Source organism: Heterodontus francisci, chromosome 44 (assembly GCF_036365525.1).
Source record: "Heterodontus francisci isolate sHetFra1 chromosome 44, sHetFra1.hap1, whole genome shotgun sequence".
Taxonomy (NCBI): Eukaryota; Metazoa; Chordata; class Chondrichthyes; order Heterodontiformes; family Heterodontidae; genus Heterodontus; species Heterodontus francisci.
Window position 1 is genome coordinate 24377603 of NC_090414.1, and position 20473 is coordinate 24398075.

A 20473-nucleotide genomic window follows, 5' to 3' on the forward strand; every position below is an offset into this window, starting at 1 on the left:
CTCTCGTACAAAGTGTGACACCTCCAGGCCGAACACAGTTGACGAGACTGCAGCGCATTCAGTCTCAAACCATCTCACTGGCACTCCGAACCTCGCAAAAAAAAAAAAACAAGCAGTCAGGTCTGGCGTTTTCTCCAGTGCCTTTTGCAACCTCAGGACATCCCCAAGTCAGTGAAGTATTTCTGAAGGCAGGCGCTGTTGTAATGTTGGAGACGCGGCAGCCAATTAGCGCACAGCAAGATCCCACGAGAAAAAAGCCTGGCCATAATGCCCATTTTAATTGAGGATATTTTTTAACGGCTCAACATACACTCTTTGCGGTGTTGAAAAGTCCCAGAGCGTCTCGCACCACTACTTCTGTTCAAGTGCGGCTGGTGCACAAGCTGATGCGGCAGCCATTTGGTACACAGAAAGATCCCACAATGACCCAGTTTTTTAAAAAACTGATAAATATTAGCCCCAGGACAATCATGAGGGGGAGAAAATACTGAACCGGGATAAGCATCTTCAGCAAAGATTTAAAACACAAGACTTTTTATTTTTTTTTTAATTCTATTTTACAAACTGCTATTCACAAACTCAGGAGAAAAATACAATGTACAAACCAGCCCCCATCAGATTCAACTGCCGTGACTAAACTTTGAGTAAAGCCCTTGAATATTCCAACTCTTCAAAAACAGCAGGGGAGTTACATTTTCACCGCGTTCACTAATCTCTACACTGTTGGATCAAAGTCGTTGTTGGGGAAGGCTTGTTCCAGGGTGGGGCCTACTCCCATCCTGGGTGAGTAAGGGGAGTCAGGAGCCGAGAGTGAGAGGGGCTACTCTGGGCTGGGAGTGGGAGCAACTGAGAAACAGCCAGAGAGAGTCTCCGATCCTCACCAAGCTGTGAGACCTGGGCTGAACCCGAGGTGTGTGTGTGTGTGTGTGTGTGTGTGTGTGTGTGTGTGTGTGTGTGTGGGTGTGTGTGTGTGTGTGCTCTACCCTTCTCTCTCCCCCCACAGCCGCTCTCCTCCTCTCTCTCTCTCTCTCTCTCTCTCTCCCTTTCTCACTCTCTCCCTCTGCCACTCTCCCCCCGCCCGCCCGCCCCCTCCCTCCCTCCCTCTCTCTCCCCCGCCAGGCTAGAGGGACTTGCGTTGCTTCTTCATGAAGGACAGAGTGTAGTCACTGGCTGAGCTCAGTTTCTGCTTCTTCATCTGTACCTGGGACTGTGCAGTCAGCTGCAGCTTGATAGCGCTGGAGTTGATCTTCAAAGCGGTTAGCAGCTCCTTCATGCCTTTCATCTTCTCACTGTGGAAGGTAACGCAGGCTCCCCCAGGGGTGGGGGTGGGGGTAGAGGCAGGCACGGGGACAGTTGGGGCTGGCGTGGACACCGTCCTCTGACTGGGGGCTGACCGTCGGCGCTCCACCACCTTCTCGGCCAGGAACTTCTTGGCGGGGGGCGGCTCCTCTGCCTTGGACTCGCGGCGAGGCCCACGCCGGCGGGCATCCCGGGAATCATCGCTGTGCTGGTCATCATCTTCATTCGTCTCCGTGTCCTTCACAATTATTGTCACTTTGTGACGAACCTATGGCAAATGCAAACATATTATTCCACAGTAGCCAAGCCTCAGTGGGTTCAGCGCACACACACACTCTCTCGGCACAGTCAGGAGATCGTGGTAACAGCCCTCTCCTCTTCAGGACGTCCCAAAACCCCTCACAGACAATGAGGGACTTTCTGAAGTGTAATCACTCTTGTAATGTAGGAACCGCGGCAGACAATTTACGCACAGCAAGATCCCACAAACACGCAATGTGATAATGACCCGGATCATCTGTTTTTAGTGATGTTGGTTGAGGGATAAATATTGTCCCCAGGACACCGGGGAGAACTCCCCTGCTCTTCTTCCAATAGTGGCCGTGGGATCTTTTACACCCACCCGAGAGGGCAGACGGGGGCCTCGGTTTAATGTCTCATCTGAAAGACGGCACCTCCGACAGTGCGGCACTCCCTCAGTACTGACCATCCAACAGTGCGGCGCTCCCTCAGTACTGACCCTCCGACAGTGCGGCACTCCCTCAGTACTGACCCTCCGACAGTGCGGCACTCCCTCAGTACTGACCCTCCGACACTCCCTCAGTACTGACCCTCCGACAGTGCGGCGCTCCCTCAGTACTGACCCTCCGACAGTGCGGCGCTCCCTCAGTACTGACCCTCCGACAGTGCGGCGCTCCCTCAGTACTGACCCTCCGACAGTGCGGCGCTCCCTCAGTACTGACCCTCCGACAGTGCGGCGCTCCCTCAGTACTGACCCTCCGACAGTGCGGCGCTCCCTCAGTACTGACCCTCCGACAGTGCGGCGCTCCCTCAGTACTGACCCTCCGACAGTGCGGCGCTCCCTCAGTACTGACCCTCCGACAGTGCGGCGCTCCCTCAGTACTGACCCTCCGACAGTGCGGCGCTCCCTCAGTACTGACCCTCCGACAGTGCGGCACTCCCTCAGTACTGACCCTCCGACAGTGCGGCGCTCCCTCAGTACTGACCCTCCGACAGTGCGGCACTCCCTCAGTACTGACCCTCCGACAGTGCGGCACTCCCTCAGTACTGACCCTCCGACAGTGCGGCACTCCCTCAGTACTGACCCTCCGAGGGAGAAAGGAATAGAAGGATATGGTGATGGGAGGAGATAGAGAGGGGGGTGGGAGGAGGCTCGCGTGGAGCAGAAACAGCAGCAGAGATGGGCCAGAATGGCCTGTTTCTGTGTAAACCTATGTACTATGTAAGGTTCGAGAGCTGTGTGAATGAGGGGAATGGACAGCAGTTACTGGATCATAGCCTGTTACCTGTCCGTCGAACTTGCTGATGGACTGCACAAGGAAGGTGGCCCAGCCCACATGCAGGACAGGCGTGGAGCTCCCCTCCTCCCACTTACAGATCCCGTCGTAGAAACGCAGCAGCTGAGCAAAGCTCTCGGGATCCTGCAGTGCGGTACTGGGAGTGGACTGTCCCTGTGGACCCTGGGGTACAACAGGAAGCAATTGTTAAGAACAGCTCCTTTTTACACCCGCACCCCCCCCCCCTCCCCCCACTCCTTTAACCCAGTAAATACGTCCCAAAGGCACTTCACAGGAGCAGCGCAGACACAGGTCAGAAACCGAGCCACATGAGGAGATAGTGGGGACAGGCGATGGATGCTCGGGAGTTATTTACCGCATAGACGGCCATTCCACCCATCGGTTCCCTGCTGGCTCTTCACAGAGCAATCCAGTCTGTCCCACTTGGGCCCCGTAGTTCTGTGAGTTTATCCAATTTCCTTTTGAAATCACTGATTCTCTTCACTTCCACCATCCTCTTGGGCAGTGAGTTCCAGGTCATTCTCACGCACTGTCTATAAAAAAAAAGTGCTTCCTCATATTCCCCCCTGCATCTCTTGTCCAAATCTTCAATCTGTGTTCCCTGGTCCTTGTACCATTAGTTAATGGGAACAGTTTTCTTTTGTCTAATGTCTCTACACCTGTCATAATCTTGTACACCTCTATCAAATCTCCCCTCAATGTCCTGTGCTCCAAGAACAACCCCAGCTTCTCCAACCTCACCCTGTAACTAAAATCCCTCATCCCTGGAACCATTCCAGTAAATCCCCTCTGCACCCTCTCAAGGACCCTCACATCCATCCACCAGTGTGGTGACCAGAACTGGACACAATACACCAGTTGGGGCCTAACCAGAGCTTTATAAAGATTCAGCATAACTTCCCTGCTTTTGTACTCAATGTCTCTGTTTCTGAAGCCCAAGATCCCAAACGCTTTACTAACCACTTTCTCAATATGTCACCTTCAGAGATCGATGCACATGTACCCCCAGGTCCCTCTGATCCTGCACACTCTTTAGAACTGTGTCATTAACTCTATATTGCCTCTCCCTATTCCTTCTGTCAAAAAGCATCACCTCACACTTGTCAGTATTAAATTCCATCTGCCACCTCTCTGCCCATTCTGCTAGTCTGTCTTTGTCCAGTTACAGGTGGTTTGTATCATCCTCACTGTTTGCTACTCGTTCAAGTTTGGTATCATTGGCAAATTTTGAGATTCTACTCTGTATTCCAATATCCAAGTCATTTATATATAGCAAAAAAAGCAGTGGTCCCAGCAATGACCCTTGGGGAACACCACTGTCTACCATCCTCCAGACTGAAAAACAAACATTTACTACAACTCACTGTTTTCTGTCCTGAAGACAATTTCTAATCCAATAGGACACTGGCCCACCTATTCCATGAGCCTAGAGGCCAGAAGAGGGAGAGAAAGAGGGAGAGAAAGAGGGAGAGAAAGAGGGAGAGAAAGAGGGAGAGAAAGAGGGAGAGAAAGAGGGAGAGAAAGAGGGAGAGAAAGAGGGAGAGAAAGAGGGAGAGAAAGAGGGAGAGAAAGAGGGAGAGAAAGAGGGAGAGAAAGAGGGAGAGAAAGAGGGAGAGAAAGAGGGAGAGAAAGAGGGAGAGAAAGAGGGAGAGAAAGAGGGAGAGAAAGAGGGAGAGAAAGAGGGAGAGAAAGAGGGAGAGAGAGAAAGAAAAGAGAAAGAGAGAGAGAGAAAAAGAAAAAGAGAAAGAAAGAGAAAAGAAAAAGAAAGAGAAAAGAAAAAGAAAGAGAAAGAGAGAGAAAGAGAAAGAAAGAGAGAGAAAGAGAAAGAGAGAGAGAGAAAGAGAGAGAAAGAGAAAGAGAGAGAGAAAGAGAGAGAGAAAGAGAGAGAGAGAGAGAGAGAGAAAGAGAGAGACAGAGAAAAAGAGAGAAAGAGAACGAGAAAGAGAAAGAGAGCGAGAAAGAGAGCGAGAAAGAGGAGTGAAAGAGGAGTGAAAGAGGAGTGAAAGAGGAGTGAAAGAGGAGTGAAAGAGAGCGAGAGAGAGAGCGAGAGAGCGAGGGAGCGAGGGAGCGAGGGAGAAAGAGCGAGGGAGCGAGGGAGAAAGAGCGAGGGAGCGAGGGCGCGAGGGAGAAAGAGCGAGGGAGCGAGGGCGCGAGGGAGAAAGAGCGAGGGAGAAAGAGCGAGGGAGAAAGAGCGAGGGAGAAAGAGCGAGGGAGAAAGAGCGAGGGAGAAAGAGCGAGGGAGAAAGAGCGAGGGAGAAAGAGCGAGGGAGAAAGAGCGAGGGAGAAAGAGCGAGGGAGAAAGAGCGAGGGAGAAAGAGCGAGGGAGAAAGAGCGAGGGAGAAAGAGCGAGGGAGAAAGAGCGAGGGAGAAAGAGCGAGGGAGAAAGAGCGAGGGAGAAAGAGAGAGGGAGAAAGAGAGATGACCAGGGGACAGAGGAAGAGACAGAGGGGGTGACCAGGAGACAGACGGGGGAAAGACAGACACAGAGAGACAGGCACAGGGAGAGACTGGTAGTGGGACGGGGGAAAGGATAGTCAGTCAAAGCAAGAGTCAGAGTGGGAAAGAGACAGGAAGAGAGAGAAAAAAACCAGAGTGTGAACATTTATGTGAGAGAGAGAGAGAGACAGACAGACAGACAAACAGGAGAGAGAGAGAGAGAAACACACAGACTGACAGGAGAGACAAGAGAGAACGGGTGTACATGCAGGACAGCAAAGACATGAACAAGATAGGGAAAGAGACACATAAAGGGTGACGGAGAGAGAGATATTGAGAGAGTGAGCGTACTATGAAGAGGTAGCAAAGTAGCAAATCTAAAGTTAAGGGATGGAATGGTGCTTATCTGAAACTCAGCATCAAAACTAGCCCAGGGGAAGGAGAAGGCAGGGTACAGGAAATTAATGAAGAGGTTACAAATCTCCCAGAGCCCCTGCAGACACATGGAGGTCGACAGACAAGCTGTGCAGGTAATTCGAAACAAAGAATAAAACAAGTGCTGAGTGGAAGCTTGACAAGGGATGGCCTTGATATGCTGCACAGCAAGACTCCAGTGGAATACCTCAGCGGCACCATCGCCGTCCCCTCGCTCCTCAGAGACCTCGGTCATGCTGGCCATCTCTTTGATCAGATTCGGGATGATGTCATTGGCAATGTCGAAGAACTCTTTGTAAATCTCCTCGTCTTCCCTGCAGTAATTGTAACTGGGGGACAGAGAACAGGTTACACGTGCAGTAGAGGGGCTCTTCCAAACAGCTGCATTAATAATACTTCACTAGTCCGCCCCCCTGCTGAGAGTACAGGATGAAAGCAAAGCTACTGTGGATGCTGGAAATTGGAAATAAAAGCAGAGAATGCTGGAAATACTCAGCAGGTCTGGCAGCATCTGTGCGGAGAGAGAAGCAGAGTTAACCTTTCAGGTCCTTTCACAGAATTGGAAAAGATTAGAGATGTAACAGGTTTAAAGCAAGTACAGACAGGAGAAGGGCTAAAGAGAACAAAAGGGAGGGTCTGTGATAGGATGGAAGGCAGGAGAGTTTAAATGGTAAAAGGGATGAAGGTGCAAAGCGAACGGAACTACTGAAGAAACTAATGGGACAATATGAACTGATGGACAGTGGGTCTTGATGTGCAGAGCAGTTTTGAATGGGTAAATCTGGGGAGGGACGGGGGAGGTGCCTGAGTAATGAGGGGGAGCCCCCATTACAATAGCCCCACTATGTGAAACAGCTGGTAGAGGGTTTGGCACGGAGTATAAATGCAGTATAAGGTACCAGCTGTGGGACAGTGGGGAGCAGTCTCTCTCACCCGTCTGAATCAGAAGCTGGGGGTTTCGGGCTCCAACTGCGCAGATTTCAGCTCCATAGTTCAGGCCAACATTATCCGTGCCGGTACTGAGGGAGCGCCGCACAGTCAGAGGGTCAGTACTGAGGGAGTGTCGCACTGTCAGAGGGTCAGTAGTGAAAGAGTGCCGCACTGTCAGAGGGTCAGTAGTGAAAGAGTGCCGCACTGTCAGAGGGTCAGTAGTGAAAGAGTGCCGCACAGTCAGAGGGTCAGTAGTGAAAGAGTGCCGCACAGTCAGAGGGTCAGTACTGAGGGAGTGTCGCACTGTCAGAGGGTCAGTAGTGAAAGAGTGCCGCACTGTCGGAGGGTCAGTACTGAGGGAGCGCTGCACTGTCGGAGGGTCAGTACTGAGGGAGAGCCGCACTGTCGGAGGGTCAGTACTGAGGGAGTGTCGCACTGTCGGAGGGTCAGTACTGAGGGAGTGTCGCACTGTCAGAGGGTCAGTAGTGAGGGAGTGTCGCACTGTCAGAGGGTCAGTAGTGAAAGAGTGCCGCACTGTCGGAGGGTCAGTACTGAGGGAGGGCCGCACTGTCGGAGGGTCAGTGGTGAGTGAGTGCCGCACTGTCGTAGGGTCAGTACTGAGGGAGTGCTGCACTGTCGGAGGGGCAGTACTGAGGGAGTGCTGCACTGTCGGAGGGGCAGTACTGAGGGAGTGCTGCACTGTCGGAGGGGCAGTACTGAGGGAGTGCTGCACTGTCGGAGGGGCAGTACTGAGGGAGTGCTGCACTGTCGGAGGGGCAGTACTGAGGGAGTGCTGCACTGTCGGAGGGGCAGTACTGAGGGAGTGCTGCACTGTCGGAGGGTCAGTGGTGAGGGAGTGCCGCACTGTCGGAGGGTCAGTGGTGAGGGAGTGCCGCACTGTCGGAGGGTCAGTGGTGAGGGAGTGCCGCACTGTCGGAGGGTCAGTGGTGAGGGAGGGTCGCACTGTCGGAGGGTCAGTGGTGAGGGAGTGCTGCACTATAAGAGGGGCAGTACTGAGGGAGTGCCGCACTGTCGGAGGGTCAGTACTGAGGGAGTGCTGCACTATAAGAGGGGCAGTACTGAGGGAGTGCCACACTGTCGGAGGGGCAGTACTGAGGGAGTGCTGCACTGTCGGAGGGGCAGTACTGAGGGAGTGCTGCACTGTCGGAGGGGCAGTACTGAGGGAGTGCTGTACTGTTTCAGCTGCCATCTTTCATATGAAACATTAAATGGTGGCCCAGTCTATCAGGTGGGTCGAACAGATTCCTCAATCAGTATTGGAAATTGAGCAGAAGAGTTCTCCCTGATTAAACAGAACATTTGGAGAGACACTGGCGTGCTCGTCGATCACGGGGTTAGAAAGTTTAGAGAGAAGATGTGACTTACTCCTGGATGACGGTCGCTGCGTCGCCCCATGAGGCCAGGGCTTCCTTGACGTTCTTATTGCGACAGAAGTAACTGGCCAGGTAGACATAGGGGTAGACATGTTCGTTATTGTAATACTCTTTCGCTGACGAGATACCCTGCACAGTGTGAAGCAAAATGACAAATAGTAACACGTCGCTGGAAATGGATGTATTGAATTATTTCCGGTACTCACTGTAAAAGCTCCAACAAATACATGCTGGTGTCCTCCTGGTCACACACTATGTAACGGCCTTGCCTAGTGCAGAACTGGACAGGAAGATCCCAGCTTCCAGGTGCTGAGCGCAGCTACACCAGCCGCACAGCAGCAAAAACAGGCCTCAGCATTTACAACAAATCTGCCAAAGTTCCTACTGCTGATGGCGTCTTAGTGACTGCAACTAGACAGTGTGGAACTGCGTCACTGCTGAGTGAGGATGTGATGCTCAGTCCCCTCATCGTCATGCAGCCTTCTGACCAGATGGCTCACAGAACAAACACGGCCATTCAGCTTCAAAGAGAATAAGATTCGAAGAAGCAACCACAATCTGCGGAAACCCTCACGCGGACAGAGTACCGTCACTCTGTATCGAACCCCGTTTCTTTTTTTTTCTAGGTGGCCTTTATTCCTCAGGCCCCCTGTCTATACATAATTTTAAAATAACTTTATTAAAACCAGATAAATAAACAAAAAACTCAAATTAAAATGCCATTCTCGGCGTCGACAATGCACTCCAGTCCTTGCGGTGCCCACTGGTCGCGGAAGACCTCAAGCGTACCGGCGGACACCGCATGCTCCTTCTCCAGGGACACCCGGGCGCGAACATAACCGCGGAAGAGGGGCAGGCAATCGGGGAGGACGGAACCCCCGACGGCCCGCAGCCTGGACCTGTGAATTGCCACCTTGGCCAGGCCCAGGAGCAGAAAGACGAGGAGATCCTCCTCCCGGCCCAAGCCCCTCCGCACCGGGTGCCCGAAGATCAGGAGCGTGGGACTGAAGTGCAGCCAGAATTTGAGGAGCAGCCCCTTCAGATACTCAAAGAGGGGCTGCAACCTCGCACACTCCGTATAAACGTGGAACACGGACTCGTCCAGGCCGCAGAAAGTACAGCTGGCCTGGGAGTCCGTGAACCTACTTAAAAGCCTATTGCACGGGACTGCCCTGTGCAACACCCTCCACCCCAGGTCCCCGATGTAAAGGGGGAAGACTCCCGCGTAGAGAGACCTCCATCGGGGTTTCCCCTCGCCGCCAGATGGCAACGCGGACCGCCAGGGCGTGTCCGGCCGGCTGACGAGGGCGAGGAAGTGGAGAGTGTGCAGGAGCAGCCCGTACAGGAAACCCCTCCGCGCCGATTGGAATGGCACGGAGGGCATTTCCGAGAGGCGGCTCGGGTTGTGCGGGACCGGCTCCCGAGGAGGGTTTCGGGGCCTGGGTCCGATGAGCAGTTCCGGCTGAGCGGGAGTCAGCTCAGCCGGGATCGCTCCGCACTCCCGAGCCCCCTCGCCACCCGCAGTGAGGGGCGTCCCGGGGGTTTCGGCTACTCCTCCGCCCGCCGGACCGTCCCCGGAGTCGGCCGCCCGGACAGCCGAGGCGCTCTCGTCCGCCGGCGGGGTAGCGCCCTGACTGGAGGCGACCATGTTCCAGACTCGGAATAGATCCCGGTAAAAGACAGGCAACTCCCTCAGAGAGGCGCGGCTAACGGACTCCACCGGGAGCTGCGTGTCGTCTTGAAGGCAGTGACACTGGCGGAAAAAATACGTCGCCAGCGCACACCATCTGGGAGGACGCTCGACGTACAGGTATCTCTGCAGGGTCCGAAGGCGGAGAGTCGCAGCCTGGGTGCGGACGCACACCAGCGACTGACCGCCCTCCTCAACGCACTGTAATAAGTACGGACCAGGAGGCCCATTCCCTCTGGATCCGTGATGGAGGATCCGTCGTCGGCCAGCAGCTCAATGAGCTGCTTACGGACCCCCCGCCATTTTTCCAGCGAGTAGAAGAAGGGTGAGGCGCAGTCCAAATCTTCCAGGATCTGGATCCGCGACCTCACGTACGCGCCTCGGGACCCTATGAGCTGCAGGTCCCTCAGCGCGCCCTTCTTCTCTTTGTACGCCTGCCACAGGGCCGGGTCCATGACGGCATGACCGAGGCGGAACTCCAAGTCGAGCACCTCCCTCTCAAGGCGCCCGATCTCGGCATCCCGCCTCTTGGTCGACCCCTTCGCGTACTCCTGACAGAAGACGCGGATGTGAGTCTTGCCCACATCCCACCATAGCCTCAAGGAGGGGAAGCCCCCCTGCTTCCTTCTCTAGTCGGCCCAGAATCGACAGAACGAGTCCCGAAATCGCTCGTCCTCCAGCAGCCGGTTGTAAAAGTGCCAGTACGCGGACCCCACCCGCGTGCGGAGCGGAGTGAACTCCGCCCACACCAAGCGGTGGTCCGAGCACGGCACCAGCCGCATGCAGGCCACCGAGACGCAGGAGGCGTACGCCTGCGAAATGTAGAGGCGGTCGATTCGCGACCCCCCTCCTCCAGACCTCCACGTGAAGGCGCTGGAGTCGGGATGGAGATTCCGCCAGACGTCCACCAAGTTAAGGGAGCTAATCAGTCCCCTCAACTTCTCCACCGACGCTTGGCCGCGCTGGGGACCGGAGCGATCCCCCACCTCAAGGGTGCAGTTAAAATCCCCCCCGAGGATGATGCACTCGCCGCTATCGATGGAGGTCAAGAGAGCGGACACTTCTTCAAAGAAGCGCGCTTGCAACGCGCCAGGTCTGGGCGCGTACACATTCACAAAGTGGAGCGGCACGCTACCCAGGCGAACGGCGAGGTGGAGCAAGCGGCCCGGCACTAGCTCCTTGACCCCCAAGATCTCCGGCTGAAATGTCGGGGCCAACAAGATAGCCACCTCACTAGAAATAGGGGTGAGGTGACTCATGTAGACCTCACCCTGCCACTCCAGGAGCCAGGTGGCTTCGTCTCCCGGAACGGTGTGGGTTTCCTGCAGAAAGCTCACCGCGTATCTCCCTTCCCTAAGGACTGAGAGATTGTGAAATCTGCGGTGAGACCCCTGCTGCCGTTGATGTTGCGGCTGGCTATGGTTATCTTCATGTCAAAGGTACTTAAAACCCGTCACCAACAGCTCACTGTGAGGAGGGAGTGGAAGTGCACCTGGCCCTCCACTCCCCCAGCAACCCATTGAGCAACACATTAAAACGGCGCCTCTCAACCAGTTTCACGCCCGTGCGCTTGCCCGCTTTCTTCAGGGCGGCACGGACGACCTGTATGATCAGCGCCAGATTCGACCAACGGCCGAGGGCCAGCTGAACTTTATCGCGGCAACCCCTGAAAGCCGCGAGGAAATCCCGGAGTTCCGCCGTGGGGATGAGAGGAGATTCGGTGGGAGGCACGAGGGACTCCACCACCTCACTGGCGATGGAATCAAGATCATCCTCCGTGCCCCGCACCGAATCCCCATCCTCCCTCGGGTCGTCACCGCCAGCGGCCGACACATCCACCACACACTGTGGGGCGGACGTCCCAGCCGCACCAGCTGGTCCCGCCTCTGTCACGATCCCACCCCCAGGATCGATGGCAGAGGAGTCCTGTCTGGGTTCTATTGTAAAACTGGAGCCTGTGGGCGCCAGCAGCCCAGGACCCCCCCTCCACCTCCGTCCCCAGGCCAATGAGTGGTCCAGGGGAGACATAAGATCCCGACTCCGGAATTCCAGCCGGAGCCGAGACCGGAGGCGGAGAGAGGAGGCCATCTCCCACTCCGCCAGCACTCACAGGTCCAGCAGATGGGGCAGCATTCTCAATTTTCACCAGGTCAGGTGTCTCCTGGTTGGTGGTGGACTCCGGCTGGGAGGGCTGACCCTCTGGGGCGTCACCCTCCCCTTCATTCAGGGCACCCGACCCAGTAGCAGTGGCGGAATGGGCGGCGTCCCCAGGCTCCCCCACCACAAGCAGGGCCCCACTTACTCCTTCAGGAGGGGCCTCATGTACCGGGGCCATCCCCTCCCCTCCATCCTGAGGAATAGGGAGCTCTTGCCCGGACTTTGTAGCCTTGGTGGTGGCGGTCGGGGGAACCTGAGGACCCGAAACAGGAGGCAGCTCCCCTCCAACAGATGGGCCCTGCACCTCAGAGCCCTGTGTTATTTCTGTGGAGGGGTGCCTTCTCCTCTTTTTCCCACTAGGGCGCGGAGGCTCAGAGACCTCCATGTCATCAGAGGCCTCCGCCTCCACTTTTTCCTTTTTAGTCACCCTGGGCCTGAGCCCAGCCCTGGGACAGGTGGATTCCATGGGAATGGGCTTTGGGCTGAGCTCAGGCTCGGGTTGAGTCACAGTGTCTCGGGGACGCGCCTCATGATGTTTCTTCTTTCCTCGCGTCTTCCTTCCTCTCGGACGGACGCTCCCCTCCCCGCCGGAGGCTGTGAAAACCACAGCCTCCGGAACTGACTGAGCGGTGTCTATTGGATGTGTGGGGGGAGTGGGAGGAGGTGCTGTGGAACCACTCTGGGCAGCCGAGGTGGAGCTGGCGGCCGGGAGGTTGGGGCAGTTCTTACGAACATGCCCCACCCCCTTGCAGACGTGGCACCGCGCCCCATCCGAGGTCCAGAAGATGCGGTAGGCCGTCCCCTGAAACTCTATACCGAAGTGGCCCTCCAAGACCTCCTCCCGCGCCAGCTGCATGAATAGCTGGCGGCGGAAGGAGTACACGTCGGAGGCTGTGCTCCGAAAAGACCGAGCAGGACTGGGGTGATCCCTGACCTCACCTCCCCCAGATGGTGTATGTGGAGGAGGAGGAGCTCATCAGGAATGAAGGGTGGGACGTTCGACAAGATTACCTGATGCGCAGTGGCCCCCAGAGGGTCCACTGGCAGGAAAATCCCACCGTGAGCCCCATACTTAGGGCGAGGGACACAGCCAGTTCGGTCTTCAGGAAGAACACAGCCTTCCCATACATCTTTGAGGCTGCAACAATGGCCGAGGGGCCGACAACCACGGCCATTGCCTTAACACAAGCCTCAATTGTCATATTAGGATGGGTGTAACTCTTCACCCCATGCTTTGATGTTAAGATTTTAAATGGTGACGGGGCCACAGGAGCAGCTGTCGCAGCTGCTGCAGCATAGAAGGGCCCCGCCACCGGAGAGGACTGAGAAGTCATGGGGTCGAAGAGTTACAGGCACTTTGTTTGGAGAAAAAAAAAGAGCAAATACAATAAATCAAAAATGTAACACTTAAAGGATGTAGCACAGGGGAAGAGGCTGAGGGAGAGGAAGGCCAGGAGGAATCAGTCTTTGTTGGTATTTTAAAGAAGTCTTGTAGCTGGTCTTCCAGTTGGGAGGGTGGGGTGATGTCGTCACCTGGGTCAGCTGTAAGCTGCCAAGGCACACACCTCCTTCGATGTTCAGATAAGAGAAGTCTCTTCACCTGGGCAGCTCCAGCTGTCCCAGGCTTAGTAGTTGCGGTGGGGAGGGAGCTCCCTATCCAAAGATGTTAAACACAGGAGCTCCCTATTGAACAATACAGCCCCACCCAAGGTCTTCAGGTCTCTTCTTTCCCCACCCCCAACAATCAATGAAAAAGACTTCAGGATAAAACAAACTCACAAAAAGAGCTTCCAGTTCTTCGCCTTCCTTTGTTGAAATTTGGAAAAAACTTTTGTTTCAGTTTGAATCTCCCTCTTGCAGCAGTCACACAGTCTGCAGCCTCCAACCTGTGCACACAGCCACAGTCAGCTGCACCTCGTTGATGCACTCAGGCTCCCAAATCAGAGAGCAGCCAATCCCAGTGCTGTACCTGTCCTGAGAGTGTTTGATGGGGACAGTGTAGAGGGAGCTTTACTCTGTATCTAACCCCCGTACTGTACCTGTCCTGGGAGTGTTTGATGGGGACAGTGTAGAGGGAGCTTTACTCTGTATCTAACCCCCGTGCTGTACCTGTCCTGGGAGTATTTGATGGGGACAGTGTAGAGGGAGCTTTACTCTGTATCTAACCCCCGTACTGTACCTGTCCTGGGAGTGTTTGATGGGGACAGTGTAGAGGGAGCTTTACTCTGTATCTAACCCCCGTACTGTACCTGTCCTGGGAGTGTTTGATGGGGACAGTGTAGAGGGAGCTTTACTCTGTATCTAACCCCCGTACTGTACCTGTCCTGGGAGTGTTTGATGGGGACAGTGTAGAGGGAGCTTTACTCTGTATCTAACCCCCGTACTGTACCTGTCCTGGGGAGTGTTTGATGGGGACAGTGTAGAGGGAGCTTTACTCTGTATCTAACCCCCGTACTGTACCTGTCCTGGGGAGTGTTTGATGGGGACAGTGTAGAGGGAGCTTTACTCTGTATCTAACCCCCGTACTGTACCTGTCCTGGGAGTGTTTGATGGGGACAGTGTAGAGGGAGCTTTACTCTGTATCTAACCCCCGTACTGTACCTGTCCTGGGAGTGTTTGATGGGGACAGTGTAGAGGGAGCTTTACTCGGTATCTAACCCCCGTACTGTACCTGTCCTGGGGAGTGTTTGATGGGGACAGTGTACGCAAGACTGAGTGTTTTCAGGGAGAGTGGGGATAGCACAACAATATATATCAGTTTCTGATTAATAAACAACAATTTGTACCTCATGGTAAAGAGTTAGTGGATCTGGTCTCCCCGGCATTGGTTCCAACTCCTCCAGGTCTGCAAGATTCCCCAGTGCCATCGGATACCTGTCAGACACAAATAAAAACCCCTCAGACGTCACCGTCTTTCTCAGGATGAACCCTATTACGGTACTTTACGAGGTGAGGGTTTCCAGAGCTGGTGCTCACAGAGGGGTCACTGACGATCCCCAGTGAAGACTTCTCCCTGTGACCTGGCCATTGTTCCACCTTCAAGCTCCGGCCACCCCCCCCCCCCCCCCCAATTAAATGGCCACTCATCTGATTGCTATTCGTGGGATCTCACTGTGCGCCCAGCAGCCGGCTGCTGCGTTTGCCTACAGGAGAGAGAGAGAGAGAGAGAAACACTGTCTGTACAGTGTCTTCGACAGCCCCAGGACGTTTCAAAACGCTTTCCAGCCAGGGACATACCTTGGAAGCTGCAGCGTAGGGAATGCAGCAGCCAATGTGGGTGCAGTGGTAGAAGACAGCAGGTTAATTTTCAATCTGACATCAATAGGGTATGGAGGGGTTATGGAGCCAAGATGCTGGATGGAGTTAAGGTGCAGAGCAGCCACTTTCTGAGTGAATGGTGGAACAGGCTTGAGGGGCTGAATGGCCTCCTCTTCCTGTCCCACAAACAGATAAGGATCAGATCATTGATTTTTATTTAGCGATGTTGGTTGAGGGATAAATATTGGAGAACTCCCCTGCTCTTCTTCCAATAGTGGCCGTGAGATCTTGTACACCCACCCGAGAGGGCAGACGGGGGCCTCGGTTTAATGTCTCATCTGAAATAACGGGTCAGTGTGTTTCAGAGCAGCTCGCTACATACGAGTTATTTCTGTGAAGGCTGTGTTTGCTGACAACGCAACCATTAGGTGGCACAGTACGAGCTCATATGCAAATACAGCCCCTTCCACTGAAACGTCAGTTCAAGCAGCTGCCAGGATTAAAGATGGCGCTGCTCAATTTATCACAGAGAAACCAGTTCAACCCGAAAATCCCCTCAATGGCTGCCTTTGCCACCTCCATCCCACCCAAACAGTCTCTTACTCCCTCCTGCCACTGCGCTTATCTCTATCGGACCCGCATCTTGTGCATGTGCGCAGCTTGGAGCGCTCTGATGATGTCAGCGGGCAGCTGCGTTGTCAGGAGTCACTTTGTTCTGTGAAATGTAATGACATGCTTGCTCGGTGAGGATGAAGTCTCTCTCTCTCTCTCTTTGTGTATACAACTTCCAGTTACTGTGCAGCTCTCATCCGAGTCAAGGTTGTTGAAACAAAACAGAGACACTCACTTTCTCAGATGCCCAAGATCATACAGCAGCCACAGGAGGTGCTAAGAGAGAAGAAAAGCAAAGAAATTAATTCTGGGTGCCATCCACTCAGGAAGCCCCTGCCCTAAATCTCTCTGCCATTAATCAGCTCCTTTAAATCTATCTTCTATCCCCAGAGAGTGGGGGGAATGTGGAACTTGCTACCACTGGGAATGGTTTTGGTGAATAGTATCGATACATTTAAGGGGAAGCTGGATAAACACATGAGGGAGAAAGGAATAGAAGGATAGGGTGAGATGGAGTGGGGGTGGGAGGAGGCTCGTGTGCAGCAGAAACAGCACGGAGTGGATGGGCCGAATGGCCTGTTTCTGTGTTGTGATATTCTGTGTACTTCTAAATAAAACCTCTTTGATCGAGCTTTTGGTCACCTGTCCTAACATCTCCTTACGTGTTTCAGCGTCAAATCCTCTTTGATAACGCCCCTGTGAAGCATCTTGGGAGGGTTTACTCTGTTAAAGGCGCTATATAAATGCAAATTGTTGTCGCAGGTACGCAGTTTTAGTTTCAACTTTGCCCTTGCTCCCCTGTCGCGTTGACTCTTGGGGCAGCCTGGACATTGAAAGTTGGCAAGCTAATCGACCAGGGGGAGCATCGTGGCAGAGTGCAATCAGGAAGCTGGGGCTCATGGTGCCCACGCTTACACAGCACTTTCAATCGGCCTGATGCTCTACATGTTGCGCGATCCCCCTCCACCCCCAGGGCTCTCACCTGCTGTAGCTGCAGGAGCTCGACACTGTCCGTGTGGTGGTCAATCGATGGGTTAATCGCACACACCATGAGAGCGACTTCCATCTTGCGGTCACATTTTAAACAGGATCCCTTCAGGTATAGCCAGCTCTGCAGACAAAAAACCAAGAGGCAACTACAGGTACGGGTCAGGGCAGGGCACATACAGGTCTGAGCCGGTTACCAACAAGACAATGCACAGGCTGGCACGCATCAGACTCTCACCCTTTCAGCGACGCCCGCAGTCACAGTCTGTCCTCTCCTGTCCTCATTCCCTTTCCCGTGCCACGTTACCTCGGCTGTCTCCTCCCCGTTCTCGCCAAAGATCACCCAGGCGTGATCCTCCGACAGGCCCAAGTGGACGTCGCGGAGTCCCAGGACCTGGCAGGCAGACACCACTGCAAACGCCACGCCCGAGCTGTCCAGTTTAGTACCTGAGAAAGAAAGAGAGACACAAAAATCGACAAAAGCTCAGGCACCATATCAAAACGATTAGTATAGATAGGCATAAAAAACAAGAAATGCTGGAACCACTCAGCAGGTCTGGCAGCATCTGTGGAAAGAGAAGCAGAGTTAACGTTTCGGGTCAGTGACCCTTCATCGGAACTGACAAATATTAGAAAAGTCACAGGTTATAAGCAAGTGAGGTGGGGGTTGGGCAAGAGATAACAAAGGAGAAGGTGCAGATTGGACCAGGCCACATAGCTGACCAAAAGGTCACGGAGCAAAGGCAAACAATATGTTAATGGTGTGTTGAAAGACAAAGCATTAGTACAGATTAGGTGTAAATACACTGAATATTGAACAGCAGCAAGTGCAAACCTGAAAAAAAACAGTGGGTAAGCAAACTGAACAAACTAAGATGAAATGAAATAAATGCAAAAAAAAGATTGTAAAAAATGTAAAAAAGAATGTTAAAAAAAAAGGAAGAAAAAATAACTAAAAATGAAAGTAAAATGGGGGGCTGTCATGCTCTGAAATGATTGAACTCAATGTTCAGTCCGGCAGGCTGTAGTGTGCCTAATCGGTAGATGAGATGCTGTTCCTCGAGCTTGCGTTGATGTTCACTCGGTGACTTTTCTAATATTTGTCAGTTCCGATGAAGGGTCACTGACCCGAAACGTTAACTCTGCTTCTCTTTCCACAGATGCTGCCAGACCTGCTGAGTGGTTCCAGCATTTCTTGTTTTTATTTCAGATTTCCAGCATCCGTAGTATTTTGCTTTTAGTATAGATAGGCATTATGGTCGGCATGGACACGGTGGGCCGAAGGGCCTGTTTCTATGCTGTACGACTCTATGACCCAGATCAGAGAATAACGATTTAATTATCAAAGCGAAATGCACGTACTGGTTTATAACCAACATTCAAAAGGGAGAATTTGTGATGTTGGTTGAGGGATAAATATTGTCCCCAGGACACCGGGGAAAACTCCCCTGCTCTTCTTCCAATAGTGGCCGTGGGATCTTGTACACCCACCCGAGAGGGCAGACGGGGCCTCGGTTTAATGTCTCGGCTTGAATGTGGGCCTAGATTTTGTGCTCAAGTGAAACTTGAACCCACACAACCTTCTGAATCAGAGGATTGCGTGCTAACCTCCAAGCCATGGCTGCCACTAGGCACTGAGCAGCTTGCCCATTTTAATCACACGAGGTGGAGGGAGACTCACCAGTGATGAAGCTGAAGAGTGACTGGATGTGCGCTCGGTCCTTGAAATACGAGCGGCTCAGGCTGTTCCAAATCACGTCGGACACCTTTTTCACCAGCTCCCGGCTGGAGTACCCCCCTTTCAGAGGGTAGAGAGAACGGTCCACTGCTCCCCGAATCATGCTGGTGAATCTGGTGTGCAAAGCCTTGATCTGAAGGAGACCCACTCGAGGGAAGCAGGCCGCTGATTCCGAGCCGGCCTCCGAGGAGCCCTCAAAGCTGTAGCCGCGGACGTTGATGGGAATCACCCTGTTGACCGCCATGAAGTGCTCCACAAAGCCCAGGACGAGGGACAGCAGCGTCAGGTCGGGCTCGTCCTTCTTCAGCTCAAACTCAAACAGCTTCACCACCTCATCTATGCTGCAGATGGGGAAGAAGGCAGCCTGGGTGGACTTCAGACCCATCCTGCCTTCACCAGGTCCGTCGCCTACCATGTAACATCGACAATTAGGCTGGGCAAACTTAAAGCAGCAATAAGAAAGACTGTGTTTACACAGCATCTCATCAAATTAATTACTTTGCCTTGACGGTTGTTATTTGGCAATTATTTAGCTCACCTCCCCCCCTCCACCCCCTTACCCCAACAGTGTTGCTCCTGGATAAAGCGCCTGGGTCCGCAATTGCCGAAAGTTAGCAATGTATGATTCTGCTGCCCACTATTGCTGATTACTTAGCTGATTCCCCGCACCTCCTCCCTCCGTGACATTGCTCCTGGATAAAGCACTTGGGTGAGCAATGTACGATTCTGCACCAGGTCCACAGTCGCGGAAAGTGAGCAACATCTGATTCCGCCACGCGCTACCAGCAATTAGTCTGCTGACCCCACCCGTGATGTTGCTCCTGGATAAAGCACCCAGATCCAGAATCGCTCAAAACGAGAAACTATTGAACAGAAACCCCTCATGGCTCCCCGAGAAAGCACTTGGGTGAGTAATATGTGACTCCGCTGAGCGCTACGGGTGATTATTTAGCTGACAGTCTATGGCGTTGCTCTTGGATCATGCGCCTGGGTCCACAATTGCTCAACACGAGCAATTATACGAGTTCTCTGTACACAGTTATTTTGCCGACCACCAGCTTCCCACCACCACCAACCGAACCGTGACATCGCTCCTGGATAAAGTCATTGGATGAGCAATGTATGATTCTGCTGCGCATTACAGGTGATTATTTAGCAGACCGCCCATGGCGTTGCTCCTGGATAATGCACACGGGTCCCAGGATTAATTACAAAGGACTGGGTTGTTAATGCCGTCATTAGATGTCACCAGCGGCTCATACTTAGAAGGGGAGGGGGGAGTTTATTTTAACCCAGAAAGACAAGTTTAAGGCCTAATCGCAGCCAAGCAATTTAACTGATGATTTCCGCAAGCCGCCTCCTCTCTGCCTTCCCCCCGCCCCGCAGTACCTGAGCCGCCGCCTCTTCCTGCTCCTTTGTCTCCCTCTCCTCTCTCTCTCTCTCTCTCCAGTCCGGCCCCGGGAGCCCCCTTTCACTCACCAGGCGCCGCTCACCCGCCTCATGGTCGCCTCAGCAACCAACTAGGCCCGCCGTCGGCAGTGCGCAGGCGTGAAGAGCGCGGAGCACGCCGGGGGTTGTAGTTTCTCCTCCTCGCGTCCTGTGCGCATGCCCGGCGGATCAGTGATGAGGAGGAGGGGGGGGGGTTGGCCCGACGGACGCCGGGAGTTGTAGGCGCTCCTTGGCCGATGCGCATGCGTCGGGCTTTTGGCGCCCTTTTGGAAGGATTGTCCACCGACTCAACTGAGAGGTCACCCATTGGGAGGGTCAAGCTCCTGAAGAGATAGGGGTTTGATGGACCTCTCCTGGTGGCCCATTGACTATTTGTACCCTTTGGTGTGGAACTGAGCCCCCCCCCCCCCCCCCACCACCCAAAAAAATAGTAAACGTAAATGATTATAAGAGTATTTTCGGGGTGGAATCAGGCCATTTTAGCCCAGCTGGTCCTTGCCCGCCTTGCATTTTATATAGCGCCTTTTGCCATCTCAGGATGCGCCAAAGT

General features: G+C 53.7%; 1 protein-coding gene across 3 annotated transcripts; it reads right to left on the reverse strand.

Annotated features, from left to right (window-relative positions):
* Positions 1-79: 79 nt before the first annotated feature.
* Positions 80-20016, reverse strand: men1 (multiple endocrine neoplasia I). 3 transcript variants are annotated; one of them, XM_068021437.1, is made up of 10 exons: positions 19954-20016; positions 18418-18882; positions 16975-17183; positions 16732-16860; positions 15985-16025; positions 14666-14753; positions 8025-8161; positions 5896-6037; positions 2826-2999; positions 80-1567 (listed from the first exon to the last, which is right to left on the reverse strand). In XM_068021437.1, the coding sequence occupies exons 2-10, from the start codon at positions 18857-18859 to the stop codon at positions 1121-1123; spliced, it is 1809 nt and encodes a 602-aa protein (XP_067877538.1). In that variant the 5' UTR covers positions 18860-18882; positions 19954-20016; the 3' UTR covers positions 80-1120. The 3 variants fall into 3 exon arrangements, with proteins under 3 accessions (XP_067877538.1, XP_067877536.1, XP_067877539.1); XM_068021435.1 differs by having other exon boundaries at positions 19864-20007; XM_068021438.1 differs by lacking the exon at positions 2826-2999 and having other exon boundaries at positions 19864-20008.
* Between the last annotated feature and the right edge of the window lie 457 nt (positions 20017-20473).

Excerpts from the sequence above, each read along its gene's own strand:
- men1 (XM_068021437.1), bottom strand. The coding sequence starts at position 18,859 with ATGGGTCTGAAGTCCACCCAGGCTGCCTTCTTCCCCATCTGCAGCATA. Across the intron at positions 17,184-18,417 it reads ACTCTTCAGCTTCATCACTG|GTACTAAACTGGACAGCTCG; the intron begins GTGAGTCTCCCT and ends TTTCTTTCTCAG. Across the intron at positions 3,000-5,895 it reads ACGGCGATGGTGCCGCTGAG|GGTCCACAGGGACAGTCCAC; the intron begins GTATTCCACTGG and ends GTTGTACCCCAG.